This window comes from Lissotriton helveticus, chromosome 3_1 (assembly GCF_964261635.1).
Source record: "Lissotriton helveticus chromosome 3_1, aLisHel1.1, whole genome shotgun sequence".
Lineage (NCBI taxonomy): Eukaryota > Metazoa > Chordata > Amphibia > Caudata > Salamandridae > Lissotriton > Lissotriton helveticus.
Window position 1 is genome coordinate 981343811 of NC_136061.1, and position 27795 is coordinate 981371605.

At 43.9% G+C, this 27795-nt stretch overlaps 1 protein-coding gene across 6 annotated transcripts in view; it reads right to left on the reverse strand.

Moving 5' to 3' along the window:
* The window catches only part of PCNT (pericentrin), a 1333356-nt gene that overhangs the window by 879512 nt on the left and 426049 nt on the right, over window positions 1-27795 (reverse strand). For all 6 annotated transcript variants that reach the window (XM_078681435.1, XM_078681433.1, XM_078681434.1 and 3 more), the window contains one exon: window positions 5853-6002. In XM_078681435.1, the coding sequence (XP_078537561.1) occupies window positions 5853-6002 (150 nt within the window). The remainder of the gene's footprint in view (window positions 1-5852; window positions 6003-27795) is intronic.

Here is a 27795-nt window from a genome sequence, read left to right on the forward strand (position 1 = left end):
GAAGGAGACAAAACAGGGAGATGGGGAGAAACTGTGTCCAAATCCGGCTGGGCAAGTGACGACCAAGAGGAAGAACCAGGGCAGATCTCCTCTATAGCTGTCTGCCAGCTCCACTGGGTGTTGGCCATAATGCTCAGACTCTGCTGTCAAAGGGAGTGGGAGGAAGGAGACAAAACTGGGAGAACGGGGAGAAACTGTGCTCAATGTCCAGCTATGTAGGTGACGGTCAAGGGGATGAACCAGTGCCGATCTCCTCTATAGCTGTCTGGCACCGGGCATCGGCCATAATGCTCAGACTCCCCTGTCAGGGGGTGTGGGGTGGAAGGAGACAAAACAGGGAGATGGGGAGAGGCTGAGCCGGATGTCTCTAATCTCCTCCTTTCCCAGATGACTGCCTCCATCTAAGAAGCGATGCAACAGTCACAACTGTGAGCTATGGGTGAGATAGAGAGAGGGGCTCTGCCGCTGACCTAGTCACGACCACCACTGCATGTCTTTTGCAGTCCGCTTCGAAATGTGAACGTGGTCAGAGAGGTGCTCTTGAAGTTAGCACACTGGGCCCATATCCGCCACCGGCATGCTCGACTGTCCACCCCAGTAGCCTCAGAGCCTACCTCACTGAAATCCAGCACAGATGCTGAAAGGTCAGGATTTTAGCCTGAATGTCCTGGACTCTCCTCACTGGAGGAAAAGCACGAAACTAAACCATGTCCAGAATGGCTCTGATGAAATCGAGCACCTGAGGAGTCGGGTGCAACGTTGATATATCTATATTGAACCCCCAGGGATGAAAGGAAGTTTGCCGTGGTCTGGAAGTGGTTATCGACGCCCTGGAGCAACCCCGCCTTTAGCAGCCGGTCAAGGAAGGGGGAAGACTGGCACCACAGGCCTCCAAAGCTGTGCTGCCACAGCCATCACTTTTGTTAACAGAGAGGCACTGGTGAGACCAAAGGGGAGCAGTGCAAACTGGAAACTGAAAATGCTCTTGTCCCACTACAAGCCACAGATCGCTCACCTGGGCCGGCAGAATGGGCTTATGGAAATAGGCGTACAGAAGGTCCCAGCCACTATCCAGTCTATAGGGTAGAGGGCTGATGGGACCTGGGCTAGGGTGAGCATTTTAAATTTCATGCTAAAGATGTCTGGAAGTTGGGGCTGCAGGGTACGTGGTAGACTGAGTGTCCATTGGCCTTGGCTGGGCAAGCAGGTGGGTATCATGGCCCAATCACAAAACTGCAGGGTTTCTTGTGGATGCTGGACAGGCTGGAGGTACGGGTAATCTCAGCCAAATTCACACAAAGAGCGGTGGAACTGTTGCCATTGGCGAGTTGGAGCGGAGAAACCTAGAAAGCATGTAGTAGCTCTGCTCCCTTTAAAACGCTCTGGAGTGGCATCAGCTTTGTCCCCAATTTGGTTTTGGAATTGTATTATTTTGCATTTTGAATGTAATCATTGTTTTGGTACTGCATACACACTTTACACATTGCCCTAAGTTAAGCATGGCTGCTTTGTTTCATAGCTAACAAGGGGGTAACCTCAGGTTAGTGACTTTGAGACCTCGCATTGACAAAAGTTGTGATTATTCCTTGGGATGTGCAGTGCCTATAATAATAAATCCAATTTCTTACAAAGCTTAAGAGAAAAACGTTATCAGTTCTTGGATTCATGCAATCAAACTGGGCTGCAAAGTCCCCATCCCCTTATCTTCTAGGCAATTTATTCCTCCAAGTCAACCTCTATACAAGTATCAGTAAGGTACACCCTGATCTTTACCCTTAATTCTTCTGTTTTAGGGCCTCCCACATACACTGATTTGAAGGTCCCTCTTCTTCCAAGGCAGATTGTATCTGCAGAATGGCTACTTCAGAGCTGTAAACCGGGTTGTGCCTTCAGGGAAATTGCAACAAGTCCTGCTAAAGCATCTTTCTGAATATGAGCAGCATTCTTTCAGTAGTGTATAGTGGCTCTTGAATATAGCTTGAGGTCTGGATGGCCCCGCTTTCACTCCATCTTCAGAAAAATGTTCTAGTCAGACCAGAATGCACTTTGTAAGACTTGCATCTTCTTTGGGTTTTCTAAACGGCTGGGGATAGGCTGCTCAATGGAATTGAGATGGATCCCATATTATGAAGACTCCCTCTGCTAAAGCCTTTTAATTGCTAGGCATGCAGAGAGTAGCTCAAAGGTAAGCAGATGCATATGTCCACCAGACACCAGCAGGGTCTCAGGGACGAACAGCATGCAGGTGGTCATTTCCAGAAGAACACAGTTAATCAATCCAACAATATCCCCGCCTTTTGAGCTTAGGATACCTTTCACCCCACACATGGTTTCCCAGGTATACAACATGAACTGTACTCAAAACAATCACACAACACACTTATCTTCAGTCCAGTCCTCTCTCATTTGAGACATTAAAGGGATCAGGGAGTAAAACTAATACAGGAACTGGGCAGATTTGCTTGGTGAGGAACAGTAGTGCCACCTTCAATCAAGGGGATCAAATAAACAGGACTGTGCCTCAAAACAATAGCAATCACTAATCTGGAAATAAGCTGGTTTGTGGGGTCATCTGTCAACCCTGAAAACAGGTGGGGATACACTTGGGTTGCACCCTCTTATACCCACAGCCAAAGACCCTGTAGTCAAATGTCAGAAACAATCAGACCACCTACAGTGAAAAATTAATGTCCAGGCAAAAAACAAAGGATGTGACAGGCAGTCAAACCAGGACATTGTGGTACAGATTTGCCAGCCATATAAGAATCCGTGTCCTAATACACTGGTATCGTGGGTAGGAATTCAAAACAATCATTCTGCTCACTAAATTAGTCTCTTATTTTGGAAGGAGCCACCCATGGCCTTCCAAAAGGATGAGTAAAATCAGCTTCTCTTGGACCACATACAGAATTAAAGAATGAATGTGGCAAAAGGGGTGTTTCCCTCTGTGTCTGCAACATAGCTTTCACATGGGTCTAGACATTTGACCCTGGTACATGTGTGGGGATTGAGCCTGGAACCTAAAACAGTCCAATCTATCCTGTGCGCAACAGCTCTTGAGGCTGAGGAAGACCCCACCCTTGCTTTGAAGATGTCTTGAATGTAATTGCCTAAGAAACACAAACTGTAATTTTCGCCTATGCTATAATTGCTCTCCTCTCCAAACAGTAACACCCATATAGAAATCTGACAAAGTTCCCAATGGATAGGTATTGTGGATGTGAACAGGGCAAAAATCAACTGACTATTGTTCAGCAGTTTCCCCTGCACTTATAAATACTGACATCATAGCACAAGTGCTCAAGGTCTGATACAAAAAAAAACAGAACAGATGGAAGTATAGTTTGACAGTATCACTTTCACCTTGCTGCAGCTGCCCTGAAGCTAGAAAGAATCCTTTAAAGCCAGAAGAATGGCATGGAGCTCCTATGCGATCTAAGCAGAAGGAGCTAGTCCACTGCGCAGAAGCCTAAGACCAGAAGATGAAAGGCAAATTCCAGCTGAAACAGAAATGTAGGATGTATTAAAGAAGAGCCAATACCCAAATCAAAAGGGCTTGGAGTTTCAATAAAGTGGATCGAAATTATCATGGACAACCACTTCCATTCAGCCAAGACAACTGTCAAAAGTGAGTAAGCAGCAATTCGGTCTAGCAAGCTTGCTCACCTGTGCAGTAATCTGACAGATATTCTGCACATTGCTTTTCCAGAGGCTGATTTAGTGAATTGAGCCTCACCTAATGCAAATGGCCTCTGCCTCCCTCTAGTGTTTTTAGTGAACTGCATGAGTAAATAGTTTACAACTATGGCCCTCCGTCTCTCCAGCTTGCTTATTACTGTGTCTCTCTTAATAATGTGATAATGGTACATGTAGTACTGCATAAAGTCCAAGTCTACTGGCTTTGCCAAACCGTGTTTATATTTCCAAATAGCTCACAGTTTCAAACATACTTTTGTTGATTGGTGCTGGTTGGCAACCAGGAACTTACTCAACATTGTTTAAATGTAGCTATTTAGTGATGACACAAGCAGGGCTAGAGTTGAAGAATCGCCATGAGCAGGATACAGATGAACATGGAACTCTGAAGAATTATCAATTAAAGATTATTAACGTTTAAGTGTTAATTCATGTTTGGGTTCAAAAGTATGCTTCTGAAGGTACTTGGTACTTTGAGTTTGTTTTTATTTATAACTGTTCTTGCTTGCTAATAAAGCCACATTTCTTTCTCATTGACCTTGAACCAGTCTAATTATTGGGTTATACTTTAGCTGGACTCCAAGTTATTGCACCTTCTACAGCAAGAACTTCAAATGCTTGGCCAAGCTACCATTTCACTCTAAAGTATAATAAAAGAAACACATCCATTAATGAGAATCCGCATGACCTTATCCTGCTTATCTAGCTCACCCATAACAAAAATGTAGGCAATTGTGCATAACTGGCAATTTGGCACTTGTGATTTATCATATAATGCTGGTGCTGCGTGATACAGAAATAAGGGCTCACAGCTGCCGGTTTGCAGACATAGAAGAGTGCAGGATATCCACTCACACTCTAAATGCACTGCTACCACCAGATGACACAGGACTGAAGGTTGGGGTCCTACCAGCAAATATTACCCCATTGGTATGTTCCTGCCTGCTCCTTTTTGGATAGACACTGGGTGGGTGATCTAGATTTATTTACCTCTAGAGAGCATATGCAACCACAATTTCTAAACATATCCTAGAATGACTGAATGAATGCCTACTAGAAGGAACTACAAGGCACACAGTTTCTTATGGCCTTTTATGGGATCATGGCTTAAATTTTAAAATCAATCTATAATACACACTATTACAAGAAAGAATTTTTAGCGCACCCCCTGGTGGACTGGTGCTAGATTTTACTTCGAAAATGTCATTAAAATCTGGGTTTACACTGTTTTAATAAGACTTCCTCTCTGCATTTCCAAAATGCAAACAAGATTTCTTTATTCCAGGTTCTCAAATCCCTGGATCATGGGAGTAGTTCATCTGTAAAAACAACAGCCAAGAAAATTAGTAACTAACCATTACTGATGAATCTGAGAACGGAAACTAGGTAAAAATAAAAACAAAAAACTTGCATTTTTAAAATTGGAGCTCTGTTTTATTTTTCAAAAAGAAGAATATTAGAAAAAAACAGTGAAAGCTTAAACTGGAGGTTACATAGCAGTGCAAAGAGTGGCCAAGTCGGGGAGAAGGCTGAAGGAAACTTGAGTGGGCAGTATGGAGACATCAGCTTAGGCAAGGGAGACAAACATCTCTTCCCTGAATGAGGTGGCAAAGAGCCAGCTGCTTGCATGAGATGAAATGGACTTCAGCTTGTACAATGCAGCACAATACCTTCCTCTTAGGGAAAAGGCATAGACTTTTCTCCTGCCGGGATGGAGGAAGTGACCTTAAATGGAGAGTTTAGTTCATGGGAACCAAACGGTTCTTTCCTTTGGCTAAGAAGGAAACCTCATCAGTCGTGAAGGCTCAATACTTCATTACTCTGATCAAAAAGGGGTTGTTCTTGTTTTAAAGCTGATCAACACTTTAGATTGCCAGTTTAACAGCAGCCTATGGTTCTACTGCAATTAATGTATGCCTGGCTCGACGATGCCTCAAGGGAATACACAACTTGAAAACGTTAAGTTATCATAAAACAAACACTATATAAATTCCAGAACGAGACCTCCCCATCCCCCCCCATCCCCCCCCCCCCATCCTAACAGAACAACATAAAGAGCCTTCCGGCTCACTTGGGCCAGACACGAATTTCACAATAACCAGAACTTCAGCTCAATCATTAGTGCTCACATTACAAGTTAATTCACCGCGCCATACCTTAAGCTGGGAAATATGCTGCTCCAGTAACATCTCAGACTGACTCTTGAGCATCTCCATCTCTTCCTGCAAAACCAAGAGTTGTTTGGACTTCTCCTCAAGCTGTGTTACAAGATCCCACCGCAAAGCCTCTGCCTCGGAGACCCATGTCTGCAGAAGACAAAAGCACTACAATCAGTACACAGGAGCCGATGAAGCCAGCTTAAAAAAAAATGGCTGGGGAGAGACTATTACTAAAAACTTAACGACAGGAGGACACTGGTACTAATACAATCTGAAAGAAACAAGGTTAGAAGAATGTTTTCATTAGCAGCACAAGGCTTGGACAAGGTTGGTATTGACATAATTGAGATGGGAAGCTACTGGCATTAGGGCAAGCAGGCAGGCTTAAAATCCAGGATGGGAGGATGCAGCTGTGAGCTAACATTTTATGTAATAAGCCAAAAGAAGAACAGCATCTAAAACATCATGCTTGGCATCAATGCAAACACAATAGGTGACATCGGTCATTCACACTGCCATGAAGGGAGGATATGGGGAATAATATTAATAGATTAAAGAGATATAACAAGTTGCACTGCTAGTGGGAAAACCTAAGACTTTCATCCACCTTGAGATAGCTGATGAGTCAGATGTGTTGAGAGGTGATGGACTTTTGTTAACATTCATAAAATCAGGGGGCTTCCACTTGTTGGAGCCCAGCGATTTTAAACTAAATTGAGTAATGTACTACTTTTCTTTTGAGAAGGCCATGGGCCCGTTACATAAGATCGAATTGACCACTAATATTTGCCACTGTGCAACTAAGAATGTCTCTGCCCTGTTCTGCCTGGTGAAGTGTGTGATAAGGTCTTGGGATAAACAAACACTATTTTGGGTGGGGAGAATAACTGCCTAGAAAATTAAGCTTCCACCAACAATACTTCAATTATTACAAGACTTGCCATTGCGTACACCATATAGTGATATCAAGTGCTTACAAAGCATCTCAAGTACTTATGTCTGGGAGGAGAAAAGACAAAGGTTAGGCCGAAAACAATTCACTGTACACAAGAGACAGGCTAGTCTTGGGCTGCCAAATCTTCTACAGTACAATAAAGCATTTCAACAGTGGTACTTGACTGAATGGTCCTGTGGAGAAACTGATAAATTATGTTGCTTTAATTATCGAAACCTAGTGCCTTGCTCCTTGGCAAGGAGATGCCTAGGATCCCAAAGCATCACAGGGAGAGATCTTCTGCCACAAAAACCACGTTAAAATTGTCGAACAAACAGCTACCATATTATCCATCACCTTCACACCTCCCTTCTTCAACGTGGTGTTCGCATCTGGGTTGTATGGAGGATGTTTCAGAAACCGGGAAAAGGGTTGTGGTTTCAGATTAGGCAACATCTTTCATACAGGAAAAATCAAACCATTTGAAGTGATAGATGAGTAAAAAATAAAAAGTGCTTTCTGAAGCAGAGTGTTACAGCTACCTACTACGTCACTGAGTGCTTCTTCCTGAAGTTAGAGCTAGGGTGACAAGCACTCACTCCCTTAGAGAAATTCTTACGGAATCTAACCTCACCTAGTAGTTTGGTTTCTAAAACATATAGCCTTCTCAATTCAGAAACTCCCCCTGCACTGGCCTCTAAATTTGACTTTCAGGTAGTATGAAACTGGGGATATATCAGAGGGCAAACGATTTTGCCAGGCATGCCCAAGTTAGAGAGGAATTATAAGATTCTATATAGGCAGCAGTACAGTCCTAACAGGCTACAGAGGATAGAGCAGAAGAAGACATGTCAATGCTGGAGGGGAGGATGCAGACAGACAGACATGCTCACACATATTGTATTAGTTTCCTAAAGGTGACAGGCTTTTGGGTGGACAGACTGGAAAGTATCATGCAGATGAGAGGGATAGATGTGGAGAGGTGCAGCAAGTCCGTTCTGCTGGGTAGCTTTGAGCAGAGAATATATATATGCTATACTCAACTAGAGCCAATACTACACCGCACCTACTGTAAGCAGACAAAGAGGTAATTAGGTCAATGTAAGAAACAGGCACAGACTCTGGCACAATGGGTACACAGGTTGTGGTCCCTGCTGGGAGTCGAGACACATACTTATTCACCCCTGAACTTACATCATGTGTTCAGCAGGTTCTCTCCAGTCTTTTGCCTTCTTATGCAAATGAAAACCTCAGGGGAATGACTTACACATAATGACTAGAAGTACTGTGGCTCAAGGTCGACAATAAGTGATGGGGGAAGACGTCAGGGTTTTTGTATAAAGCTACAGTGTGGAAGAAGGAATAAACTAGGTGTGTACAGGAAAATGGGATGGGCGGGTATAGGAAGCACAAGAATGGAGGAAAAAAGGAAGAGAAAACGTCAGAGCAGGGTCATTTATAGTTTATTAAGCAGGTATGCCCACCTTATAATGTTCCGCTTCTAAAAAATATTAACAAGCATTTGCAAAGCCAATAGATTTCGCCTAAGCCAAATCTATTCGTCTTTGTCAATGTTTAATACATAGTGGACAGCAAGTCATTAACTGAATTAGTTACTCAAGTGTTTGTGATTTAGTACCAGACTAAGATACTTTACCTTATTTTGGAACAAAGGGTTTCAGATGAGCGTGGACAAGGAATGCAGCAGTTTAAATACCCATCCATTAAACATACAAATCAACACAGATTCCCTCAACCCACCCATATTCATCATCTCAGAACACAATATAAATAGAGTGGGGCGATCCTGATTGGGCGTGTCATCAACCAATCTGCAGGGCTGCTGTGCAGCTGTACAGAAAGCCTAAAGCAGAATTTCAGCAAGCACTCTACTGGGCAATTGCAAGTAATGTGCATCAATGTCATTTAAAAGGACCATTTACATCGTAGAACATACGTGTATTAATCCTCGCGTCAACACTTCATATGGTTGTTTTAGATGTTTATTCTAGCGTAGTACATGAGAGGCCATACTGCATGTGGAACTGTAAGCCTTTAAGCTGCTTTGCATACGCTTAACTTATCCCCAACCCCACTGTCCTGACTTTTAAAAAGAACACTCTAGTTTATTGACAACATTTGCTCTACTTGGTGATTATACTTCATGTACGAGAAAGACAGAGAAAGATAGACTGGCGTGAAATGTGATATGGGGAAGATGCGCAGAAAGAATACAAGATACAAACTAGCATCAATCGGTACTTGGTCCACTCGCCAAAGAAGAAATAGGAAGTCTCTGTCTGAATGGGAGTGACTAAATCGCTATAATTTGTTATTTGTGTGACGCTTGGATTTTTCACAGGTCATATGGCTTCTATAACTTAACTTCCACTCTGAAAATTCTTCCAGCACCCCTGCCTCTAAACTGATTCCCTGGCATCAAGGCAGTTTAGAGGCCACATGAAACTACACTGTTCGCTTTCTCTGCTTTGGACGTTTCTAAGGGAGTTTTAATTGTGGATATGTGTGAATCTTGCATATTTGCTAATGAACAGTGACCATTTCAATGTATGTATGCGATTATGACCTAACCAGATGAGAGTTGATCATTGCCGACAGGCAGAGCTGCAGGAATAAAGACTGCAGTCTTGAGTCAAAACGTTTGAGGGTGTTTAGGAAACCCTAAATTTGCTAGTATGGAGAAAAGACAATTTAATTCAATGGAGTTACAATACAGTGAAGAATGCAATGGTAACAAACCCTTAATTGTAGGTTAGGTCATGCGATGGGGGTGTGCCAGCAGGCAGACTGAGTACTTGGATTTAAACGTTTTTGCGTAATTTCTAATCACCGAAAACAAGCATGCAGCTCTTACTAAGCAAAAAAAAGCAATGAGGGAACAGGAGGCCTCTGAAAACAGGGTCTGATATTTGATCTCAGTGTTTGAATGCTCAGCAAATGTGACAAGATTTACAGGTATGTTTACCGAAATGGAGCAAAATCCGAGGAAGTGAAAACAGGACCGATCGTGTGAATTGCTTTTCAACAAAGAAATATGTAGTCCCTAAAACAGATGCTTAAATTAAACCAGTGGACTGAGATAGTAATTGGTCTATGCGCTTAGGGACTGCTAAACACAGGAAGCGGCATGACACATGCATGCCAGGGACAAATGGGAAGAATAAAAATAGGAGAGTGAAGATGGAGCCAGCAAATGGGAAGCCTAAGGGCGAGCTGAAGCCTACAAAGTATATACAACATGTCTCGACGAGACAGTGCAAGCGCTGTCTAGCCAAAACCTAAATATGGCTCAGTGGAATTCTCTGGGAAGGGGCAACCCCGCCATTGTCTTTTTCCAAGTGTAGGCTGTCCCCTTATGATGGACTTTTGGGAGTCGCAAACTTAAGGTTTGGATATTGGACCACACTGCTCATCCCCATAGGAGAGACTGAATTTTTGGCAACATTGATGACCCTCCCCTAGTAAATGGGAAAAGGGAGTATCCCCCAACTGCCAGAGGTGTAACTCTTCCCCTTGGCACACATTGCTATATGATTTGCCACCCATCTCGCTGGGAACAAATTTAACAGAATTGCCAACTTCCTTTCTCCAGGATATCTGCCCTAGGAAATCATTCTAAGACAAGCTCAACTAGTAGCAACCAACTGTTTATAAGTGTGCTGATATTAGGCTACACACTGTAAACCTAATGAGGCTTTGTCATAGTTATATTTATATAGAAGGAAAAAAACAAAGCAAAAAAATGTCCAAATAAAAAGTCCAAATTTAATTTTAAATTCCATGATTGACGGAAGCGTTAGTTACAAAACCTGTGCACTGAAATGAATATGAAAATGTGTGACACACAGTGCCATTTAGGTATTCTGTATCATCCTGTCCAGTGCTAAAATATCTTTTGACAGCATTAATGGTTTACAGGATTCAAGCATTTGGTTTGGGTATTTCAAAGAAGCCTCTGTAAAGGAAGTAATATCAAATAGAAGAAATGAATATTCACTTGTTGTCCTGGTACTGCATCACATTGATCTTCACCAAAGTCATACGTTAGAATAATTCCCACATTCATGCAGGGGACCAGGAACACTTTGCACAAATAATTCCAAGAGAACGTCAATTGAAACCTATCTAATGTGAAAAAATCATTCTCCAAATAGCCTACCTAGGAAAAGTTTTCATGAATCTATAACCCCTAAACAAACATACATAACTAGATTGCAACATCCTGCTATCCGAAACCCATCAACAGTGCCAAGGTAAGGCAGTACTTACAGACAGAAATGTCCTAGGTTTAGCGATTAGATACCCTACATGAATTTCCAAAAGTCAACTGTACACCCAACTCAAAACCCTGAACTACTTGGAAGGGGCCTTACACACAAAACAAAGAAAAGGGTTCCCTTCAGGCTATAGAGTTTCATCTTCCATTCTGGAAAAGGGTATTTCTTATGAAGTCTCCAAACCCAAACCAGCACACCAGATATCTTCCCTTCAGAGTTCGATTAAGTCATGTAAAGCTATTTTCCAAATACAAGGCTACATATGAGCCGTCTACAGCAATGTTTAGAAGACTATTATAACCAGAAAGAACTGGAGCAAGCAAAATTTGTCACATTCAGCAAGACAGTGGGGCAAGAGGAGCAATCTATTGCAAGGAGTTCCAGTTCAGTTCAATAAGTCTTTATTTCGAAATAAAATTCATAAAAGACAAATATACAATACATGGAATATTAATAAAACCATCATATCAGAAGAACATTTAAAAAGTTATTAAACAATTGATAAAGACATTACAATAAAAAATGTCTACAGACATTATCAATTATAAAACATTATCAATATTTAAAACCATTATAAAATGTTGGGATTCCTAGTACGGATAATCCATGCCCAACCTAAAAACTTGGCCACACCAACCACAACAAACTCAGACTGGTTAGTACGAAATGTCATCAGGGCTTCAAGATACCCCTTACTATCCAGTCTACAACATAAGGGTTTGAGCCATTTAAGGCGTGGGGCTCGATAGGCTGGGCAGGCAAAGAAAAAGTGACCAATGCTCTCTAGATGATCCGGACACCAAGGACAACTATTAGTTGAATTCGCAACCCACTTGACAGTAAAGGAATTGATCGGGAGCGTCCCGACACGGAATTGATTATATAATTTCCGGTCAAGGGTTTTACAAATCACATCCCAGTATGGCTCAAGGTAAGGTGTCAGTTTGTGGGTTAAAAAAAGACCTGTTAAATTAGTATCTTCCGATTGGGTAACTGCAGTTAGCTTAACAGAAGCCCAGAACAGGTCTTTAAACTCTTGTTTGGAGGGAAAAATGGAACCCCCCGGATTGGTCCAGAGCTGATGTAGGCCCATCTCTAACAATACCTGTTTCACTTCCCTAAGCCATGGGATTCTGGAAGCTCCCCACAATGATTTGACCTCATCTAATTCTTTGGCAAAAAGGTTAAGCTCCGGAGTCGTCCAGATCCGTCGCCATAATGCCACCAGACGAAACCGGGCCATCTCATTTAGGGGTTTACAACCCAGGTCAAGCAACAATGGTTTAGTAGGCGTGGACTGGGGAAGGCCTACCAAATTACGCAGAAACTTATTCTGTGCTTTGACCAGGAGAGACCGGTCCTTAAAACCCCAAATATCCGCACCGTACAAAGTAGCTGCATTTATCTTAGCTTCATAGATTTTTAGTACGGGTGCAATTCGTTTAGTCAAGGATTTCTTTTGTTCCACAAGCAAACAACCCGTGAGACGTACAAATTTGAGGTATAATGCCTCAATCTGGGGTTTCCAACTTAGTTGGTAATCCAGAGTCACACCCAGATAAGTCATTACCTTCACCTGTTCAATCAAAACACCATTCAAGCGGACAGAACTTGTGATTGGATTTTTATTACTGAAAACCATAAATTTGGTTTTATCTACATTAATCTGTAGGTCATTTATCCTGCAAAACTCTGCAAACCTATTCAGGGCTGTTTGCAACCCACTACGAGTTTTAGAAAGAAGCAGGGTATCGTCAGCAAAAATTAGCATCGGGTACTTAGACCCCGCCCAAGGATGGTGCATCTGTCTGTGATTTGGAAAACAATTTGACTACCTGGTTGATGAACAGGAGGAAAAGGGTGGGGGCCAACACACATCCCTGGCGCACTCCACGTGTAACCGGGAAGCTGTCAGTCACCTGACCTGGTTTGCCCCACCTCACTCTGGCAAAGTTATCCTCGTGCAATCTCATAACTATGTCCAGAAGTTCTACGGGTAAACCCATAAGTCTCAAAGAGTCCCACAGTTTTGCTCTTGGGACCAAGTCGAAAGCCGACTTAAGGTCCACAAAGGCGGCATAGATAACACCTCCACCCAGTAGTACCACCTTCCAATACAACATAGTAAGTCTGAAGACCTGATCTAAAGTGCTAGTGCCCAGTCTAAACCCAGCTTGCATGGGGGACAGTATGTTTTCCTGCTCCATCCACCCCTGTATTCTTGCTAGTACCATCCTAGCAACTATTTTTTGAAGTGAATCTATCAGACTTATAGGGCGGTAATTTCCTGGAAGTGAGCAGTCCCCTTTTTTGAAAACGGGTAAAATCTCTGCCCCTTTCCAGGAGTCAGGGATCCTGGCCCCTGCCGCAATGGCATTGGCCAGCATAGTTATGTACGGAACCCAAACATCAAGATTTGATTTAAAAAGATCTGCAGGGATTGCATCCAATCCAGGTGCTTTCCCTAACTGTACAGCACCAAGGGCGTGCTCTGTATCAGTAGATGAGAATGTAAGCTCTGCCCCATCAATAAAAGGCAAAACCACTGCTGGCTCCTGCTGGATAACATGTGCTGCACTCATATCTTTGAATTGGGCGGAGTATAAGACCACCCAATCCACTGCGGAAACATGGTTCACAGGCGTTTGGGAATCAGAATTCCTGCCCCACTTGACGGTCTCCCAAAACTTCGTTTGGTTTGATGACTGACACGCCAAGAGGAGTTCTGACCAATATTGGTCATCCCACTCCCTCTTTGCTGCCCACAATACTTGTTTGTATGATATCCGGGCAGTTTTGATGTCATTAATATCCCTAGATTTAACTGCTGAGATTAATTTGCTGTGTGCTGCCCTACAACTCTTATTATACCACCTTTTGTGAGCATTATCATTCTTAGACCTCAGTGGCTTTGTAAGCAAAGTTTTTAATTCCATAAAGCATTGCTCGTGTAAATCAATTATTTGAAAATTAACCCCAGGGGAAGATGGAAAATCCGCCATGACACCCATTGTTTTCATTACTACCTCCTCTATATCTTTGATAAGCGAGGGGTCTGCAATGACCCTAGGCCATTTTACCCGTCTTCTGTCATTACACAGAATGACATCGGACGTTGGGCATGCTGTTACAGAAGGTCCATCCCCCACACCGGGTACCCTGAGGCTTAAAGAGAGGGGATTATGGTCACTCTCTGGCCGTACCACAACCTCCATGTCAACCACAAAAGACCAGAAATCAACTTTAACCAAGACATAGTCAATCCGACTCATGCTGATCCCATTATTAAAGGTCGGATGGCCAGACTTGTCAGAAAGTGTACGCCCATTCGCTGCCCGCAACCCCCACTCCAAACAAAATCCCAACCAAAGCAGTGCCGCCTCAGTTCCCCTAACTCCCTTGTTTATAGACAATGGTGGGATGTTCCAAACAGTATCCTCATCAGCTCCCAAATCCTCGACTAAACTAAGAATAGGTTCAAATGAACAATTTAAATCCCCTGCCACTAGGATGAAATTGTCACTGCCCAATTCCCTCAGAAGCAGATCAAGGTCATTCAAGACTGGTTGCTTACGACCTCCTTGGCAGCCCCGGGCATAAATATTTATTAACACAATGCTCTGATCATTACCTCTACTAAGTTTAATACCTAAGAGGTCTGGGCTGCCTACCAACATTTCAGAGAGACGGTACCCCAAAGAGTGTTTAATCCACACCACCAGCCCTCCAGAGGCTCTTCCCTTTGGGCCCTGAATAGCAGGTTTGTAGTAGTTTAGGTACCCTGCTCTAAATAACGGGGCTGTTGCCCAGCTCTCCTGAAACATAACAATGTCAAAGGTGTCGATGAATTCTGCCCAATCTTCATTGTCCAAGCGACCCCTTAACCCAGCTATGTTCCAGGAGACTACTTTGAGCAACCCCGCTTGGCTGCAGGTTGGACTAGACTCTGGTGAGCTAACATCCACCACCCTGGTCTCAATAACCCTATGTACAGGACTCAAACTCAGACTGGGGCCTTCAGGCATAAGAACACTGTCTTCGTTACATAAATCCTCCTCCACAGTGTTCAATTCTGAGAAAGATGACCACTTGCTAATGCCTGTGTGATCCCTTCTAATACCATTAGGCCTGTTTTCCTGTTCAAGTCAATCAATAGATTCTAGCCCAGACAAGGGATCAAACCTATTCGAAAGAGGGATAATAGGGGAGGTTGGAATAACACGCTACCTGATTCCTCCCCACTGGTCTAAATAATGGTAGGGTGTTGGGGGGGGGAGGGGGGATGCCATTCCTTTTGGGGTAGAAGCAGTTCAAGCTTAAAGATTGAACGTCCCGCAGCCTTCCAAACCTAGCCTCCCTACATATATACTCAACCACCCAAGGATCACGAAGGTTAATTAAAATGCAATCACCATCCAGGTCCTTGGTGCAGTAACCCACCCAGTTAACTCTCCGAACAGTCAAAATCTTAGTGGAGGAGTTGGGTGGGAGGGGACGATTTTTATCTAGCCAAAAAACTACCTTGTTCAGTAGGTCGCCATGTGACTCAGATTGGCCATCCCTGAGAGGTGCAACGCCTGTCAAAACTATGGTATATGGCGTAGCTTAAATTGGCAAGTCCGCTGGAGGGGATATCCTTCTAGAACCATTCCTAAGGGGGTGAGTCCGACCAGCAATAGAGCTGGAGCTAGAGCTAGAACCAGCTACATAGAGACTGGGAGCATTAGGTTTGGCTACCACCACAGTCTGGGCCTGAGCATGAAACATAGGCTTGGAGGTGCCAGGCTGTGGCACGCCATTAGATTTGCTGCCAGCCTTTTTGGGAATGGGAGGGTGGACAGCCGGGGTCGGAGGTTGGTTGGAAGCACCAGACGATTTAGGATTCCTATCCTTTGGAACCGGTTGTTTGGAGCCAATATTAGATGGTCCACCAGCTGCTTGAACCTTGGATGCTGGGAAATCATTCCCCTTGGGCTTTGGGTTACTTTGAGAGGACGTAGAGGCCAATTGAACAGCCTGTTCCTGTACCAGTTTTTTTAAGAAAGATTGAATTAGCTGTTAAAAGGGACTCTAAACTGTCAATTTTGAGGCTCATGAGTCTTGTTCTCTCGAGTACTGGCAACAGGAGTGTCTTAAATAGAACCTCCATACGTGTCAGTAGGTCGATGTCACAATTACTCATATTAGCTATGCCCGTACTTGGAACCCCAAAAGGGGTGGTTTCTAGACTATTAAGTGATTGGGGTAGTAACAGGTCTCCAGTTAGTAAACAAGTATTACTTACAGGTAGTGATGGGCAAGAAGTTTTTAGAACCTTAGACGGTCCCCCTTTCTGGCGTCCCTTGTTGCGCTTCCTTTTGCCAGTAAGACTTGACTCTGTAGCCTCTTCTTCAGATGTGGAAATTACTAGGGACGGGCTAGCCGATAGCGCACTATTTCCCCCCTCACCTTCTGATATATCAGCATCATTAGAATCAATAGTTGCATTTGGAAGTTTGGAAGGACCAGCTAAGTCACCGTGTATATCCGCTGAAACAAGGACTACACTTGTATTATTGGTTGGGGGGGTAAAGTGGGTAAGGGGCTAGTTACAGAAGCTATATGCCCTAAAGAGGATCGTTTCCCGCTAATTAAATCTAAGGATAGCCTTTTCTCAACAAAGGATATCTCCTTCTCCAATATTCCCGTTGCTCTAGTTAGGAAATTGTAAGGCGTGCCCTATGTGCATGGATGGTCCATCCTTTACCTATGAAAACAAGACATATGGCCTGCCTACCCTGGCTAATTGTAACACAACTAATGTTGTTTATATCATCGTTTGTCCATGCAACAAACCCTATGTAGGACAAACAACTCAAAAAGTGAAGTGTCGCATTTTGCAACACATGAGCAGGATCCGTTGCAAGGTACAGGGCGCACCCATGGTAGACCATTTCCTCACACAGAATCATGACCCTGAAAGTTTGCGCTGGCGCATCCTAGAAAAAATTAATGTGAATCCCAGAGGGGGGTCTATGTCCGCTACACTGGGGAGGAAAGAGTGTAAATGGATCCACAATTTGAACTCTGTGAGTCAGGGATTGAACGAGCATGAGGAAATTTCCAAACAAATGGCCTTATTGTAACCTGTTTGTTTTCTTGCAATGGTAATAACCTAATGCCTCTTTTCCCATGTTGCTACCTCCTTAATATGATAATGCACAAATGTGTTTGTATTACTGTACTTTTACGTAGAATACGTATTGTAAAAGCATAGACGTGTTTTTTCCCGAAAAACGACCTCCTGGTGTCCATATGATAAAATACAAATATGATTGTCAGCATAGGATAAAATATGAATGTGGGTGTTAATTGTAATTTAAAGAGTGATGTGTTAAAAATATGACCCCACATTGAACTCCCAAGCCGAACACGTAAACCTTAATATCTTGGGATAGGACTACACCGATCCCCGAGCATTCCATCCAGTGGGCTATTCAGACAGAATTTTCAGACGGTTTGCTTAGCGTCTCACGCCCCCTCATTGATTGGGCCATTCTCGGCTGGTCGTCTCCTAGTAACCGACGCGCAGAGCGTCCTCGAGGCGAAAGGCACCAAGTTGTCTTAGGCTACGCCACCCTTGTGATTGGCTAAGCCTTCCTGCCTCGTTTCCGCTTGTGGTTGCCTGGCTACGAGTATACTTAGCGTCTTAGGTGGAGCACCGCAGTTTGAGCATTTCTCCCGGACAGCTCGGTTTGGCGCTCATTTCCAGGTCGCTGTGCTTAACTGCAGATAAATACTGCATCGAAGGTAAGAGTTCTGAGACCCTCGAACTCGGATACCTACCGAGTGATATCCGGAATAATCTAACCCATTGTCAGGGCTTGGGTTTCATTTCCGAAATCGGACTTGTACCCGGTTTTAATTAATTTCAAATCACTTAGGCACATCCCTTGCCAGCCGTGAAAGCACAGAGGCACGTTTTTATTACACCGAGTAACTAAAGGAATCAGATTACCTGGCTCCACAATCACCTAGTCACATTAAATATGTCTTTTGACCAATGCCCGACATACGTGTGTATTTCAAACACATGGACCTAAAAGGCCTTTTCTATTTAGTTTGACCATCGGGCTACCTTCTGGAATACGTTCACCATTTGACCGGTCCCCGTGTAAGTAACCTTGAGCGTTTCTCGTCAGTTTTGACGCTATTTACAAGCACTTCTCTGATCCCTACCCTTTTTCCTTCCAGCCCTTCCCCTGTCTTGATAAAGACCCGCCGCAACCACCAACTGGGGTGCAACGAGGGTCGAAACGTCGACGCTATTACCTTGGCCAAGTTAAAACTCCAGGAACTTGGATAATAACCATTTTGTTTTCCTTGGAATATCTACTTGAAAAAACTGGCCTCTTAAACGACAAAAAATACCTAGTTTTCCTCCTTCCTCTCCAAACCAATCCCCCCACCGCCCCTGGTCATTTCTCCTTAAGGTTTTATTGTAAATAATTGTTGTGTATATAAGTGTCACTGTATACATTACACTTGTCACCTTAATCACCATTGTCACCTTTTCACAAAGTTAATGCATTTACTAGCAATGTAAGGGAATGAAGTAATTCCAGGATATTGTCTTTTGTTCGGTTTTTAATATATATAAAAACTTTGTATATCAGAGAGTGTGTGCTTGTTGCTTGTCTTTTGAGCTGTTCTAAGCCTCTCCCAAAGGAATTGTTTTTGCTACCCAACAGAACCACTTTGTTTGTTAATCGCTCTAGTTACGAAAGCGTCCAGAGGGCCCGAGACCACCCCCTTAGCGGTCTGTATGGCCACTGAGCGATCCCTACCAGAGCGTAGCGGCATACTGGAAAAATGCTTGGAAAATACTAACAAGGTACAATCAAAGATAAAAGGGGAAAAGCCCCACAACAACAATCAGTGGGTTAAGACAGCGGGCTTAACAGTAACCCCAGGGATGATACAATATCAATAACAAGATGTAGGGCAGTAAGAAAGAAAAAGCCAAAGGGTTAGCGCCCAACCCAACCTCGCCCAACCACGGACGGCCACAGACGGTCCTGCCCTTGTCCCGGGCTTCTCCCGGTCGCTCCCGCGCAGCGGGACAAGTCCATAGGCTAAGTAGAGTCAGTATGAGAGGGGCGGAGCCTGCAGGGAGAGCGTCCCAGGTGTCAGCAGTAGGGGCTGGCGGGCGCTCCTGGGACTTGTAGTCCTGCGCCCGCCCTCGCTCGCAGCCCTGCACGAACAGTTGTCCACAAACCCTGCCACAGACGTAGGGTGCTTGCCTCCTAGCACAAGCGTCACGGAAATAGCAGCTGGCACTGGAATCCCCACACGAAGCGGGACCCGCGAAGCGGGTTCCGCGAGCAGCAGCGGGAAGAGCACTGAGAGCCTCAGCAGCTCGCAGTCCCACACAATCACCAACAGGAGCACAGAAAAAAGGAAAGTAATCCCTTCCATTCCACCAATATCCACCCCACTAGATAATTGCGATGGATGGCTCACTGCTGGGATTGACTGCTCACCTAAGACAATTGTCTTTTCCCGGCCTACAGATTCTAGAAGAAACATCATGGCACATCATATTTCTTGTAGCTGAGCAGGCCACCTAGCTGTCAAGGCATTTATGCCATCTCCAACAAAAGATAGGATTTTGATGTAGATGAACAACGCCACCACCAGGCACAATCTAAACAAACAAGGTGGTACCGCATTGAGACCATTGTAAACATCTGATCACAGTCACTAGCCCAGAATCTTGTGATAGTAGCTACACCTTTCAGGACAATAAAACCCAAGGGCAAATTTGCTAGGAAGATATTTCAAAGGACATTACAGATGAGGCATACAAAAGATTCTTGCAAGACCACCTTTCAGACTGTGTGTCTGGAGATGGACCAGTTAGCCACATCTCCGAATGTAAAATGCCAAGGCCTCACCTCCAGGAAATAGGAGCCGGAAACTCTGGGCAATGCCCTTTCGATGACCTGTTCAAAAACATTACTATATGAGTTTCCTCCCATCCCTCTAATTCAAGCAGTGATTGCAATTAAGGACGTACACAGCAACAATAATTCCAATTGCTACCAAGTAGCCTAGGAAATTGTGGTTCACAGACATTCTGCAAATGTCTTCTCCCACACTAGAGTGTCATGCAAGCCAATCGTATAGACAAGACAAGGCCAAATAAGTCACCTGAATTGAACATCATTGTATATGGCAGCATTACACCTAATGTCAGACAATGTGGCCACTTGAATTTGACTCAAGTATGCAGTAATAGTCTACGGGAAGCAAAAAGACCATCAACAAGGTAATCAGTTATTCTTTTAAAAGAAATAGTCAACAATTGGTGTCAATGTCAGGGGGTTGGCCCTATTTCAATACAAAAATACACAATTTTGCCATACAAACACCCTCTACGCCGGAACCACAGCCAAACTACAGAAAAAACTCCAACGCATCCAAAACGCCTCAGCCAGACTCCTACTGGACATCCCCCGCCAAGCTCACATTTCCGGTCACCTGAAAGACCTCCACTGGCTCCCCGTCAACAAGAGAATAACTTTCCGTCTCCTCACCCACGCACATAAAGCCCTCTACGACCTAGGACCCGAATGCCTCAACACGCGACTGTCCTTCTACACCCCCACCCGCCAACTACGATCATCCAATCAAGCCCTCGCCGCAATTCCGCGCATCCATAGATCCACCATGGGAGGAAGAACCTTCTCCTACCTAGCGGCCAAAACCTGGAATTCTCTCCCCACCCACCTCCGCCTTGTACAGAACCACCTCTCCTTCAGAAAGCAACTTAAAACTTGGATATTCGATAAGTTAAATACCCCCCCCCCCCCCCAAGCGCCTTGAGACCCTCTGGGTGAGTAGTGCGCTATACAAATTTCCGAACTTGAACTTGAACATTCTTCATCTAGCCAATTCAAACTTGTATCCCCAAAAATTTTTTGTCTACAGTGAAAGATTTTGTTGAAGGCTTAAAGAAAGTGTATACTCCAGTAAGGAACTTCACCTCCTTGGGACTTAAACTTCCGAAAATATTGGACCCTCCATTCGAGACCATTCACAAGGCTTCAGTTCATCATCCATCTTGAAAGAGAGCCTTCTTAGTTAGTATTACTTTGGCTCAGTTAGCAAGTTGCAGACACACTTAGCTGTTGAGCCCTATGCACTTTTTCCATTTCAACAGACTTATGAAATAAAGGGTAGGTTCTAGTCAAGTCAAGTCAAGTCAAAGAATTTATATAGCGCACTACATACCCGGAGGGTTTCAAGGCGCTTAGGGAGGGGAGGAGGATTACTTGTCAAAAATCCAAGTTTTAAGTTGCTTTCTGAATTCTAGGTGGTTCTGGGTAAGGCGAAGGTAAGCGGGGAGTGAGTTCCATGTTTTAGCAGCCAGGTATGAAAAGGATCTGCCTCCCATGGTGGTCTTGTTGATGCGAGGTACAGTGGCGAGGGCTTGGCTGGAAGAACGTAGTTGGCGGGAGGGGGTGTAGAAGGACAGTCGTGAGTTGAGGCAATCTGGACCGATGTCGTAGAGTGATTTGTGTGCGTGGGTAAGCAGTCGGAAGGTGATCCTCTTATTGACGGGTAGCCAGTGGAGGTCTTTAAGGTGACCAGAGATGTGATCGTTGCGTGGGATGTCTAATATGAGTCTGGCTGAGGCGTTTTGGATTCGTTGGAGTTTCTTCTGGAGTTTTGCGGTAGTACCTGCGTAGAGGGTGTTTCCGTAGTCCAGTCGGCTCGTGACCAGAGCGTGGGTGACTGTTTTCCTTGTTTCGGAGGGGATCCAGCGAAATGTTTTTCTGAGCATGCGAAGAATGTTGAAGCAGGAAGAGGATACGGCGCTGACTTGTCTGTTCATTGAGAGTGAAGAATCCAGGATGACGCCTAGGTTCCGTGCGTGGTCTGTCGGGATGGGTGCTTTTCCGAGGGCTTCCGGCCACCAGGAGTCGTCCCATGCGGAGGGGGATGTACCTAAGATGAGGACTTCTGTTTTGTCTGAGTTCAGTTTCAGACGGCTTTGTTTCATCCATTCGGCAACTTCTTTCATTCCTTCGTGTAGGTTGGTTTTGGCGGTGCTGGGGTCATTGGTGAGGGAAAGGATCAGTTGAGTGTCATCCGCGTATGAGATGATGTTGAGGTTGTGTTGGCGTGCGATGGCCGCGAGGGGGCTCATGTATACGTTGAAGAGGGTGGGACTGAGTGAGGATCCTTGTGGTACGCCGCAGATGACTTCAGAGGCCTCGGACTTGAATGGTGGAAGGCGGACTCTCTGGGTTCTTCCGGTGAGGAACCAGGTGATCCATTCAAGTGCTTTTCCTTGGATTCCGATGTTATTGAGGCGTTGTAAAAGGGTGCTGTGGCAAACTGTGTCGAATGCTGCAGAGAGGTCGAGGAGGATGAGGGCGACTGTGTCTCCATTGTCCAGTAGAGTTCGAATGTCGTCTGTTGCTGCGATGAGGGCGGTCTCAGTGCTGTGTTTTGCTCGGAAGCCAGATTGTGAGGGGTCGAGGGATTTGTTGGCTTCGAGGAAGGCGGCGAGCTGGTTGTTGACAGCTTTCTCGATGACTTTGGCCGGGAATGGAAGAAGCGAGATGGGGCGGTAATTTTTGAGTTCGGTGGGGTCCGCTGTGGGTTTTTTCAGAAGGGCGGTGAGTTCAGCGTGTTTCCAGTCTTCCGGGAAGGTGGCGGAGTTGAAGGAGCAGTTGATGACGTCTCGGAGGTGCGGTGCTATGACGGAGTCTGCTTTGTTGAAGATGTGGTGAGGACATGGGTCTGTGGGGGATCCTGAGTGGATGGAATTCATCAGGCGGATGGTGTCTTCAGTGGAGATTGGGTTCCAGTCGTTAAGGGTGTTCACGGGGGGAGAATGTTCAGCAAATGGTTGGGTGGGTTGGTCTCCGGGTTGGTTGTCGAAGCTGTTGTGGATGTCTGCAATCTTGTTGTGGAAGAATGAGGCTAGGGAGTCGCAGAGGGCTTGAGAGGGGGTGATGTCGTTGGAGTTGGCCGAGGGATTGGAAAATTCCTTGACGATGTTGAAAAGTTCCTTGCTGTTGTGGGCGTTGTTGTCAAGTCGATCCTTGAATGCTGTTTTCTTGGCCTTTCGGATTAGTTGGTGGTGAGTGCGGGTGGCGTTTTTGAAGGCGTCCTTGGTGCTGGTGGTTGGGTCTTTTTTCCAGGCCTTTAAAAGCGGCAGAGTTTCTTGGACTTCTTGAGATCATCGTTGAACCATGAGGCCTTCTTGCTGCCAGGTTTATTTTGACGTTTTTTCAGTGGTGCTAAGGTGTCAGCGGTGTTGGATAACCATAGGGTGAGGTTGGCGGCGGCTTCGTTAGCGTTAGAAGAGAGGGCTGGGGTGTTTTGAAGGAGCGATGCGGAGATTTGGTCCGTGGTGATTTTGTTCCAGTTCCTTTGTAGGGTAGGTTGGAGGTGGATGCTGGGTTTTGGTTTGTTGTAGGTGAAGTGAACGCAGCTGTGGTCAGTCCAGAGGAGGTCCGTAGTGTGGCTGAAGGAGACATGGTTGCTGGATGTGAAGATGGGGTCGAGTGTGTGACCTGCGATGTGGGTGGGGGAAGTGACTAGTTGTTTAAGTCCGAGGTTGGCGAGGTTGTCCACGAGGGTGGCGGTGTTGCGGTCGTTGATCTTTTCGAGGTGAAAGTTGAGGTCTCCCAGAAGGATGTAGTCTTTGGAGGGGAGCGCATGTGGGGTGATGAAGTCCGTGATGTCTTCACTGAATTTTGCGCGGGGTCCTGGTGGTCTGTAGAGGAGGGTGCCTCTGAGTGTGGTTTTGGGGTCGATGTGGATATATAATAGTTGAGAATGTCCCTATCAATCAAGTGAGAACAGTTCCTGTATTTTCTATGATATTATTTAGAAAGGCAAATCAGATATGATAGTTAACTAATTATTCCTTGATTGCGGTCTAATAAAACCAGGACTAGAGATATTGAAACAACTTATCTCAATATACATTTCCTTTTGTGTAACTTTGGGTTAAAAATGATCAAATAAAAAAAGACTTCAGGCTAAACACAATGCTCATATTAGAGGTAAAGCAGCCACTATAGCATGGTTATGAAAAATCTAATTAACTGAGATGCATAAAGCAACTATATGGAAGGCAACTATATGGAAGGCACTATATTAGGTCAAGCAAATGTGGAATGTATTTTCTTAAGTCCAACAGGATCTCATTGGTAAGGGACTGGATTCATCCTTGGTGGCCCGGCAACTAATCCTTCTGGAATAGGTTTGCTACTCTATTTTACCATTTATGAAAATCCTATGTATCAGAAGAAATAGTTACTTGTGGTACTGGTTCTGCATCCTAATGAGCTTTGTTAAGTCATAAATGACCCACCTGCCTTTCTCAGCCCTGTGGATGAATACTTACATAATGTCAAAATGATCTTCGCTCTACATATTGATCAATGATAACTGGCTCGGACAGGCAACTCCAAGTACAGAGCATACTGGGACTGGAGGCATCTAGACCTCTTAAAAGCACAAGGCTGGTGTGCACCACAACGTACTGCCTAGCAGACCTCATTTAAACCCTCACACTTAGCAGCAATGTATGAATAGAATATTGTAATGTAGTTTTGTTATGTTTGCTTACTACTTACAAGGTATAAATTCAGGAAAACCTGGTCTGGATATGCTATTTACAATCTTTTTACATGGGACATGTTAAATTAACATCCTTTTTGGAACGAAATGCGTTCAGGGTCCCCAGCACGCAGAAGGAAATTATGTGAAGGTTTATGATTAACAATTAATATCTTATGGTGTAAAATCATTATGCCAATTACATAACCTGGATGGAGGTACCAAGGACTTGCTAAATGTATCCACCCTTCCAGAGGAGATAAGGTTATCCAGTTCTGGATCCTTACCAGGTTCATAACTTTTATATCCACCTCACCCTTCCAGCAACCTACAAAATTGCCTAAAAACGGAGTCCGATGCCTGTGGTTCTGTGCAGAGGAGGTGGACAAGAAAAACAATTCTGACTTAAAAAAGGTCAATAAAGTTAGGGTCACATTTTTCTTAAATAAAGAGTTTGAAAAAAGTAATGTACCCAAAATTATATTCCTCTGAAGACAATTTATGTAGTGCAGTGAAAGAGGACATGCCTTGCCAAAAATATGAGCCACTACGACATCCAAATCTATCTAGTCCGGGACCGCTCAAGTGCAAAGATAACAAGAAGCCCCTATGAGAAAGCAATCAACTACAACTTTGGGGGGAACACACAGTACGAAAGCTGTGGTACTTGCTCTAGAGCAACACACAAATTAAACTAGCATGGTCACTTATTTTTCCAAGAAGAGGAGTCCTAGTTCGGTAGCAAAGAGTCAAGTATACACTTTCCAACCTGTACCAGGGAGCAGTAAGCCACATGGAAAACTTGCTGTAACTAGACACTTAAATTACACTAAATCCCAGCCAGGAATCAGAAAAATATTCCTGGTGTACAGATGATATGGTGTCTCAATTAAATTGGAGGCAGGAGGAGCACAAATCTGAAGCTCAGATCACTTTCTAATCTAAATGTATAGTTCTAGAAGGGCCAAATCTATAGGAACATAGCTGCTCTGAGAAATATGTTCACTGTTCTGCTTCCTTCTCAAAACGATTTGGAAGTATGTGCAGAGGGTTCGCCCAGAAGCATTCTACTACTTAAGCAAGACACTCTGGAACACCATTCCAGAAAGGAAGTAGGAAAGATTGAGCACAAATAGCTGACTGGACCTGCACACAAAAGACAACCTGTGATGCTTTCGACAGATCTTTGCTTCTTTTAATCCTTACCAATAAATCATTAATGAAGTTCAAGGAGGATGAAAAACAAAACAGCTGGTCAAGTGAACATTTCATTTTCACACTTACTTGTAGCTCAACCAACAGCAAAGGCTAGGAGCGTCAGATCCCTACAACAGTAAGCGGAAAAAGTAAGGGCAAAACAGTGTAGGTTCGATAAAGAATATTTTTTCTTGCGTTTGAGGACATATATAAGATGGGTTTCATCATTTGTCTGCCTTTTGTGGCCCCTCTTCAGTAATCTCCTCCTGTTTCCAACATGGATTAGCTAAAATACTTTAGAGTGGACGCACACTATATGTGTAACAAATGCTTTGAATAAAAACTAGAGGCTCCCATACAAATAACACCAGCAAGAAAACAAAATGCCATGACTGTTGGTTTTTAAATGTGCGTACATAAATATCTAAAGAGGTTAAGGCAAGAGTCTCCAAATTATGAATCACTATTACATTTAAAATTATGAAGGATGTTGGAGATGAAGAAAGTAGGATGAAATATATTTTGAATAATAGGACTATAAGGAAGAAATGGATGATTATTCTAATCCTTCACAAGGCTAATCAATTTTAGACTACTGCTTGCCAGGTAAATTTTTATTTGAGCGGCCAAGGTCTTCGAATGTCAAAGAAGCAAAATTAGATGTTTGAGCTCATGAATCAAAAGCAGTATTAGACAGTCATTCTTAGTTAAAAGAGGGAACAATTCTCTTCCACTAGAATCAATATAGCTGAAAATCAAAACAAACTGTGCTAACAGAGCAACTAGGTCATGTTGCAAAAGCATTCATATTTTCCTGGGAAAACAAGTATAGTTTAAAATGCACAGTGCTATATGGAATGCATACTTACCAAGTATGTGGCCTTTCCATCATATTCATAAAAAATGAATAGAATGTCAAACTCATCACCAGTATCAGACAGTGGGCAGGCAACACTGAAGATAAAATTGTAAAAAAATAAAATCTAGTCCACTTTGGTTTAGGGAAATTAAGAGTGAGTCTTATGAGGTTCTCAGCTGCATCAGTTAACAGGAGAAGTTGTTTTACTTCAAGTTGAAAGGAATTGAGACTTCCCTAGACAGCCCTATTGCACCCTTCACCCAAAATTCCCCAAAAAGTCAACAAATACGGGTGTGGAAGACCATATGCTACTAAATTTGTAATTGCAGCATTACAAGATAAACCCAATATCTTGAATTTCTTCATCTCTTTAGGTCCTGGAATAAGGCTAAAAACAACTATTTTCACCTTCAGCATAGATAGTTCTGATTAAGTTAACTAATTAAGAATGAAAAATGTTTTTTCATGGTAACATGCTTACAAAGACTATTATTTTAGAATTTAGCACAAGTAAGTAAGAGGAATGTGGCACACGTGAACACGGAACAACTTGATCAGTAAAGCCATTCTCTATTTGGCCGAAAATAGACCAATACAGAGATGGAAGGTAATTTCTAATGATTGCTCTAACATGGCTGTAATAACTTACTTGAATTGATAATTCTTACGCTGTTACCAAATTATAGAAAGAAGGAGGATGGGAGCACACTGAATCACATCACAACCCAGCACAGCTCATCCCTTAGCATTATGGTAAATGCAGTACAATGTTTGCTCTTACTTGAGTACAAGCTGTAATTTCTCACCAGAGTTAATGCAGATAGTGCTGTTCATCTCTATGCATGTGTTTCTAGATTGTATCCTTCATCAGTAGCGATAAACAAAAAGGAATTCACATCAGGGATTTCTGAGAATGCTGCCACAGTCTTCTCATGTCTCAGTGCCTCTCACTGGAGCATAAGTGCATCTCCAAGGGGGCATGGCTAAGCACGCAATGTGAATGGCCGCCTTGGGGTAGAGCTCCGC